At 59.7% G+C, this 8,412-nt stretch overlaps 1 protein-coding gene across 1 annotated transcript; it reads right to left on the bottom strand.

Annotated features, from left to right (window-relative positions):
• Window positions 1–773: 773 nt before the first annotated feature.
• On the bottom strand, window positions 774–2,771 carry MARCKSL1 (MARCKS like 1). Its single transcript, XM_051638024.1, has 2 exons — window positions 2,653–2,771; window positions 774–2,167 (listed from the first exon to the last, which is right to left on the bottom strand). The coding sequence occupies exons 1-2, from the start codon at window positions 2,716–2,718 to the stop codon at window positions 1,568–1,570; spliced, it is 666 nt and encodes a 221-aa protein (XP_051493984.1). The 5' UTR covers window positions 2,719–2,771; the 3' UTR covers window positions 774–1,567.
• Between the last annotated feature and the right edge of the window lie 5,641 nt (window positions 2,772–8,412).

Genomic DNA, 8,412 nt, shown 5'->3' on the forward strand with positions numbered 1-8,412 from the left:
AGAGCAGTGATGGTCCTCGCCCCAAGCCCTGCCTCGCCAGGGTGGTGCCAGTTGAACAAACAATGGTCTTTGCTTTTTCTCCATGTCTTTGCCAGCCAGAACAGCAGGGGCAGGTGATCAGCTGGGAACTGGGAACAGGCCTTTTCATGGAGGGGGGCTGAGCACCCCTGCTGCAGCCTCAGCTGGCAGGAGAGGCTCCCGGGGAGGCTGCAGCCTTGGAGCTGTTGGAGAGGAGCAGGGCTCCTGCTGCTGCTCTCAGGAAGAACCACCTCCATCACAGGAGAAACAATAGAGGCATCATCCATTGTGCCTTCATTTTCTCCTTGGAAGTCAAGCTTTGCTCCCAATCAATCGTTCTTGTGCTCCAGGTTGTGTTTTTTTTATGAAAAAGAAGCCACTCCTATTCTAAAGCCACTAAAACAAAGACACTAAGCTTATAAAATGGGAATTTCACCAGTAACCCTGCTGGGCCCCTGCTTGTGTGAAAAGCCTTTTTTTTTTTTTTTTCCTTTCCCCCCCACCAGGAAAAAATGGGTTAGATCTCTGAGAAAACAGGTACAGAGCAGCCAGCTGAACAGTGATCCTGAGGTAGTGACAAGAGGCTTGTGTGAGAAAGTCCTTTGTGGCTGTAGCTCTACATCTGCTGCAAGTCAATTAACTGTGAGCAGAGCCAGGGCTGGGGTGATTAAACACAGCAGCTGTTGAACTAAATAAGCAACTGCTCTATCTTCCCTGGTCTGGCATCCAGGACAAGAAGGACTCGAGCTCACCCATGAAGGGGTCACCATTTATTCCTTTCAAATGTTACAATAAAGCCCATACAGCTCTTTTTTTTTTTTTCTTCCCTTTTTTTTTTTTTTAGAAGTTAGAAAATTGCAAATCAAGTGTTTTGGCCATTAAAAAAATTATTTACAGAGAAAACAAATGTTGCTTCACATTATACAGCTGGCAGGCCCCCTCCCTCCACCCCACACCCTAAAAGTTAACCCTCAGAAGCAGAATTAAACACAGCGGACTTACAAGCTTTATGGTTTCAAGCCAAGAGTGAGACATTATTAAAACAAAATCCTAACCAGATTAGCTTTTAAACCATTGATTTCTATAAAAAGCACAAAAGACTTCAAATGAAAGTCAGAACCAGGAATGTAAACTGAGGGGGGGGAAAAAAAGAAAAGAATCCATTGAACAGTCACTGGCTTGTTGGGCTTTGAAGGCTGCTGGGAGGAGAGGGGACAGTCAGGAGACCAGCAGAGACCAGAGTGGGATGGGAGATCTGGGTTCTCATGAACTGTAAATTCCAGTTATGTCCAGGACAGTCTTCCTCCACGGTTTGAAAGGATTCGGGTAAAACGACTCCAAATGGTGGTGGTGGGAATCCAAACCAGCTTCCTAACAGGGGTGGGGGAAGAAGTAACTTGATGGGGGGGGGGCAGGTGGGGTTGGTTTTAGAAGGTGGTGTCAGTTCTAGGTGGGCTGGGGTGGTGTGTGGGCATGGCAGAGTCTGTGGGATTATGGGATGGAGAGGATGGTGTAAGAGTCTCAAAGTGAGGACGATGCCAGGTGGGCTCTACTCTTCCTTCTGCTCCAGAGCTGTTGTGGCCTCAGGCCCCGCGGGTTTGGAGGGCTCCTCTGGTTTGGCTGTATCCCCGTGGCTTTCCCCCTGCTGCTGCTGCTGCTTCTCTTCCTCCTTGCTCCCCCCTGCTTCCACATCCTCCCCCTTGGGCTCAGCTCCCTGCTGCCCCTCCGCAGCCCGGCTGCTCTCCGGGGGGCTGCCCTGCTCCTCTGCTGTCCCCTCCTCGGGGGGAGCCGACGGCTCCGTCCCGCTGGCCGAGCAAGCTGGGGTCTCCTCCCCCTTGCCTTGCTGGTCCTCTGTGGGAGAGGACCCAGAGGAGTCCCCAGCTTCTTTCTTGTTCTTCCGAAACGAGATCCCGCTCAGCTTGAAGGATTTCTTGAACGAGAACTTCTTCTTCTTCTTGGGGGTGTCCTTGGGGGCTGCGGCACCTTCGGGTTTGGCGTCCCCCCCTTCGGCGGGGGGAGCGGGCTCGATGGCATCCTCACCACCCGCCTGGTCCTTGCTCTCCTCCTTCAGGGGTTCAGCCGAGCCGTTCCCGTTCAGGGGGGGCATCTTGGGTGTCATGTCCCCATTGAGCCTCACGTGGCCGTTCTCCTGCGGGGGGGGGAGCGGGGGGGAGCGGAGCAGAGCGTTAGACACAGCCGGGACTCGACACCCCCTCCCCAGAGCCTCGTACCCAGCCGGGGAAATGGGGGTGCAAGGGAGGGGTGGAGGGGCATGGAGCCGAGGTAAGAGGGTGCGCCAGGGGCAGGGGGTGAGATGCACCGAGCCTGGGTGAGGGGGTGCACCGGGGGAGCGGGGGGGGGGGCTGCGCTGCCACCGGGCGGCGCCCGCTCTCCGCGCCCGGTGCCGGGGCTCGGCGAGGGACGGGGCCCCCGCCCGGTGCCGGGAGGGAGCCCGGGGCGAGGCGCGGGTGGGGCCGCATCGCTCGATGCCCACGGGGCAGGAGGATCCCCCCCCTCGGGGCCGCCACCCCGATCCCCACCGAGCCGCCGCCACCGCCGCCTCTTCCTCCTTTGTCTCTCCGCCCGCCCCGGCGGGGCGCACGGCGCGGCTCCCGGTGTCCCCTCGGTACCTACCTGCCCGTTGGCCTTAGCGGGCTCGGTAGCGTTGGCGGCCGCCGCCTTGGAGCCCTGGCTGCCCATGGTGCGGCACGTCGGGCCCTCCCGCCGCGGCGGCTGCGCTCGGCGGGCGAGCGGCGCCGAGAGGGAGTGGGCTGAGCCCCCCGCCGGCCCGGTAATAAGGCACGGGGAGGGGGGCGGGACGCTGCCGAGCCCGCCCCGGGGGCGGGGATGGAGCCACCGCCCCGCCGGGGCGTTTTGGGGGGCTACGGGCCGTGCCGTTTACCCTCCCCGGCTGGGCGCCCCCAGAAGCCGGGGCAGCCCCGGGAGGGGAGAGACGGGGGGAAGGGGAGCGGGGTGCTGCCTCCCCCAGCACCCTCAGCCCTGGGGCGCTGCTCATCCCAGCCCCGACACCCCTGGGGTGCCTCGGTCCCCAGCCCCCTGTCACCCCCGGAGAGGGTCCCGTGGTACCACTCGTCCCAGCCCCATCACCCCCAGGGCACCCTCATGGGGCTGCTCGCCTCGGTCCCACCACCCCAGGGTACCTCTCACCCCAGCCCCACCACCCCCCGAGGGTCACACCCCTCCGCTCTGGGCTCCCTGGCTTCCAGACCGGACAGGTAAGTTTTTCCCCTCTGGGTTTTTCTCCTTTCTTCTTTCCCGGAAAAGGAGAGTTCAGAAGAAAAGAAAATGGAACTAAACCGAAGTGAGTGGGTAAAGCTGGTGAGGGGCTGCACCAGCCACTGGCTGCGGGGGATTCACTCCCGGGGGGGGTCTCCCGGCACCCCAGCACGGCTTATATCACTGGAGGGACCCAAAATCAAGAGCCTTTTGTGCCTTTGGTGCTCTCTGGCCAGTCCATGCCGTGCTGGTGGCTGCTGTGGCCCCCTCTCCAGTGCCCTGATCCCTGGATCCCCCCTGCACCCTGCTCCTGCCATCCTGCCCAGAGCCACGGGGGGCAGCAGGGACCCCCCCCCAGGCCCCAGCTGTGCCGCAGAGCCCGGGCAGGATCAAGGCCATCATCTCCAAGGGGAAAACAATGTGCTGCTGTGTGTGCTTCACCAACAAGGTCATGTTTTGTCTCTGTCCTCCCTCCTTCCCCCCCTTCCCTGCACACATCATCTCATCCCCCATTAGAGCAAAATTTCTCTGTTAATTAAAACAGGCGGCATCTTCCTTATTGACTTTTGGTCGCCAGTTGATGAAGCCTCTGGGTGGCTCTGGGTGGCTCTGGGTGGCTCTGGGCTGCTGCTCCAGCTGCCTGCGAGGTGGAGAGTTGCCCAAGTGGCCAACAGGTCTGCAAAGGGGCCACCAAGGATGTACCCGGGTTAGAAGCAAGAGCTTTTCAGAGTGTGGCCGGGCTGTTTGCTTGGGGAAGACAAACGGTCCAAGTGAGTCCATTAAATCAGTCAGTGAACACGCTCTGTGTTCTGTCACTTGTTCCCAAGCTCCAGCTCCAGCCCCATGTCTCCAGCTGTTATTCCTGGGGAGAAAACCCAGCAGACCCGTTGCTGGAGAGCCCTTCCCTCTGCCCCAGCAGCTGTCCTGTGTGAGACAGCGTCTGTGCCAACCCCACACTTTTCTTCCCACCTTCTGGGAGTGATTTTCTCTCTCTCTCTGCAGAGGTTCCTTTTGTCCTGGCTCTTCTGCACGGGGATGTGTCCTTAGGCTGCTGATCCACCCCATCCCACCACATTGTCCCACCACTGCAAGCAAGAGCACTCCAGAGAGAGCACCAGCTTCCCCAGCTTCTGTCCAAGACCATCCAGCCAACCAACAGCTCCAAGATGTTCCCATCCTCCTGCACCAGGTCCACGGGGGAGGCACTAAGGTGAGCAGGACTGTGACCCACCACCCCTCAACACTGTCCCTGCTGTGGCTACCATGAGCTGGGAGGGGGCTCTGGGGGTACAGCCTTTTTGGGGTGGCAGCCCTGGCGTGGCTTTGCCTGTCTGTTGGGTTGAGGGGTACAAATGTGTACCCCATGCTGTGGAACAGGCTGCTTGCTGGGGAGATGTTTTCTGGGCGGGATGAGTGGCCGGGCTCGTGGGGCTCAGCGCCCCCCCCACGCCCGGCCCCTGCGCGCAGCCCAGATCTCTTTGCTGGAGGGGAGAAAGTGCTCCCGGGGTGATGGGAAGCAGATGGGATGTCTCTAAAGTGCATTTTTTGGCATGATTAGACAGGTCAAGATGCAGGGCTGTGGGATGGGGGGGCAGCCCCCCCGTCAGCATCACGGGTGACGCAGAAAACCTCGCACGGGGGATTCTCGTGGCGTTCATCCCCGAGGAATCCCCTCTTGCCACATCTCTCTCAAGCCAGGCTTTTCCTGAAAACCCTCTCGTGCAGTGCAAGGGATGTGTTTATAGACAGACACCTTTCCCTGTGCATTCCCAAGCAGGCCTCCTCTTCCCAGGGCTGGCTCTGCTGCGGGTGCCTGTCCTGCCTGTGCTGACGGCAGCTCCAGGAGGGCTCGGCTGGCTCGGGAGTGGGGCTGGAGCCCCCGTGCTCCACATGGACCCCCCCGGGCATCCCTGGGTCAGGTCATTCCGGCTCCCAGCCTGGGAAGGGGCTGTTATCCCTTTCTGCCTGTCGCAGGGTTGTTGGTGGCACAGAGCAGCCAAGGCAGGTGTGGTTAGACTGGGAGAGCAGGTGAGGAGCTGCTGCCAGTGTAAACCCAACACCAACCCCAACACTCCCAGTGCAAACCAGTGCCACCACCAGCTCCTCGTGCCGTGGGTCTCATCCCTCCACTGATGCCTTGGTGGCAGGTTGGGCTCCTCTGTCCCCAGGCATTGGGCAGGGACCTGGGTTGGGGCAGAGGATGCTCCAGCTCCACGGGGCTCTCCACTGGCTCCCAGGGCTTTGGCTGCTCAGGAGTTGGGGGGGATTTGCAGGGTGGAGACAGACGGACAGATTACGGGTCTGTCTGCTTCTCTAGCAGATGGACAGGCAGACAAATCTGCTCCTGCCTAAAAGGCCTCGGGGACACAAGATCTTTGTAGGATGTTGTTTTCCACTTTCCAGACCTACTTAAATGATGTGCTGATTATTAATTTATTAGGTGTTAAGCGCTGACAGGCTGCAGAGCAGAGCAGTGAGCACAGCCCCTGCTCCAGGGGAGTGGCATGGGGCAGGAGGGTGCAGTCCCCAGCCCCCTGCCCTGCCTCTCCTGCCCACTGTATTGCCCCCACCCTTAATGAAGAATTAACATCATTATTTATTCATGTATCTAGAGGCATTCAGAAGCCTCCCATCATCTGCTTGAGGATTTTAACTGAGTTAGTGGGGGCCCAGCCAGGGCAACCAACAGCACTGGGAATAAAGCAGAGTGATTTCCATATTGATTTATAAATAGCAAAGGAATTAGCTAATTAGATCTCTCCAGGGAGAGAATTCCAGCAGGGAGAGTGAGGGGCTGGGCTGTGCCCATGTGCAGGGATGGATGGTAATGACTTCTGCCACCATGACAGCTCTGGCACAGGAATGGCCCTTGCAAACAGCCCTTGGCTAAAAATAGTAGTTGTGGGTTAGGGTCTGGGCTCTGTCTCTGCCATGACCAGCTGTGTCCACCCATGGTTTGGCTTTCCTGAGACCTGTGACTCTAGGACGTGGCCACCTGCCCAGTCCCTGCTCTGGCTGTGCAACCCACCAGGGGACAGGGTGAAGGGGCTGGGGACACTGCAGGTGCTGAGCGGGACCATCCTTGGCTGCAGGAGGAAAACCTGCCAAGCTTCACGCTGGGGGGTTTCTGGGGGAATGAGGGCTGGCTTTGGCCAGGCTTGCAAGAGGAGGAGTGGGATTCTCATGGTGGCCAAGGGGGTCTTTCCAGCCCATTGCCCAAGCAGAAGTGCGTTCCCACCAAACCTGCTTGTGGCTGTGCTGTCCCCCGGGCTGCCGAGCCAGGGCTGACAGAGCCACTGACATTTGCACCAGGAAAAAGTGTCCTGGGCCCAAGCAAAGGTTTATTTGGGACTTCACCGAGGGCCTCCCTGCTGCCTGTGCAGAGCTGGTGCCACAACCAGTGTCCCCAAATCCTTCCTGCCCTGGGAAAGGCTTCAGCCTGGGAGGCTGCAGTGAAGCTCTGACTTCCCACAGAAACACATAAAAGGGCCCGTTCTTGTATTTGCCAGAGCCCGTCATTTTTGATTGTGAAGATCCCATGGCAACCGGTGCCTTGTGTAACCGTGTTTGCTATTTCAGGGCTTGCTTTTCACTCCGGTAACATCCTCCCCACATCCCACCGTCCTGCACGGGGGCAGGACCAGCCCCCTCTTCCCTTTCTAACCCCATCACCCCCTTTCCTGCTCTCCTGGGGCCAGAGGTTGGCAGCTGTGAGTCATGGTGGAGGAAAGAGCAATCTGGGTCTCTTATCTCACCGACCATCTGCCTTTTTTTTCGGCCAGGAGCTGGAGCATTTGCAAACAAAGCCTTTAACTTAAACCCCCCCCCAACCTCCCCGGCTGGGGTTGTGCTGCCCAGGGTCCCCAGCCCTGCTTCATCCCGGGATGAGGATGGGGACAGTGGAAGGATGTGAGTGGTCCCAGGTGCCTCCCCATGAGCAGGGTCCTGGGGGAGTTTCTGCATGATGGGGATTGACATCCCCCCCCCCGCCCCCTCCGGGAGCCCCCGCATCGCCTTTCCCAGCCCACCGAGCTCTCCCGACTCCTCCCGGGATGCTCGTCCCACGCTCCTTATCTCCCACATCCCTGCCTTAGGCTGCTTTTCGGTGCTGATAAAGGGCTCCCTGACCCTGAGCAGGCTGCTGGGAGGAGAGCAGGACGGCAGCCAGAGGGTGTCCGGAGTGAAAAGGGGCTGCAGGATCCAGCTGGCAGCAGAGATGGAGGGTGGCCGGGTCTCTGCTCCCTCCCACCCCGGCCAGGGGTTGAGAGGGGAGTGAGTTTTCAGAGCCTCCTTCCTGGTTAGAAGGGAAGTTTATAATGGAAACAAAAGTGATGCTGAGTCCAAGGGGAGCTTTTCCCGTCCTGTTTCCTGCGGAGGTGCCAGGGGAACGTGCCCGCACGACACGGCGGGGGGGTGTGGTGGGGAAGCCAGGGGGGCACGTGTGGGTTGGGCAGCTCCTGGGACACGGTGCTCATCCCATCCAGCCCTGCCAGGGGGACATGGCCAGGCTGCCATGGGGTTCAGCCATGGCAGAGCTGAGATGCAAGCGGGGTGCTGCTCTTCCCTTTGGGCTGGGGACCCCCCTGGGCAGTGGGATACTGTGGTTATCCTCAGGTGGGCTCTGCTGGGGTCACCTGGGAGTTGTCCTGGTCAAAAAAGAGGTCTTGGAGCTGTGGATTGCTCCGGTGTAGGCGGGTTGCTGGTGGCTGTCAGTGGGGCTGGGGACACCTGGTGGGTCCTGGGGGACGAGGGTTAGGATCAGCCATTGCTCTTGCTCGGGGCAACAGCTCAACCAGCTGCATGGAGCTGTGCAGGTGTGATGGCAGCTCCCCTTGGCCTCCAGCACGGGTGAAGGTATCATGTCCCTTCCCTGCCTGTGAGAGCAGGGATGCCAGGTGGGTAGTACCGCTGTCAGGCTCCTTCCCCACCCAGAGGACAGGAGCATGGGCAAGCCCTGGGTCTCCCTGGGCTTGCAGGAGTTGTAGGAGCCCGTGTGGGCAATGTCAGCATGGTCCCCAGCTCATGCACACACACACACCAGTGAGCAGAGGCATGCTGCTGATCCCCAGGACATCCCTTGGCACTGGGGCACTGTCACCTCCACAGCCACCCCCCGTGACCCCTTTTGCCCGAGTCCCCAGGGCTGGTGGCAGCCAG

This window comes from Apus apus, chromosome 21 (genome assembly GCF_020740795.1).
Source record: "Apus apus isolate bApuApu2 chromosome 21, bApuApu2.pri.cur, whole genome shotgun sequence".
Lineage (NCBI taxonomy): Eukaryota > Metazoa > Chordata > Aves > Apodiformes > Apodidae > Apus > Apus apus.

What these genes read in the sequence shown, in the direction of transcription:
- MARCKSL1 (XM_051638024.1), bottom strand. Translation starts at nt 2,718, where the DNA reads ATGGGCAGCCAGGGCTCCAAGGCGGCGGCCGCCAACGCTACCGAGCCC. An exon ending in CCGCTAAGGCCAACGGGCAG is followed by an intron (nt 2,168 to 2,652) that starts GTAGGTACCGAG and finishes CCCCCCCCGCAG; the next exon opens with GAGAACGGCCACGTGAGGCT.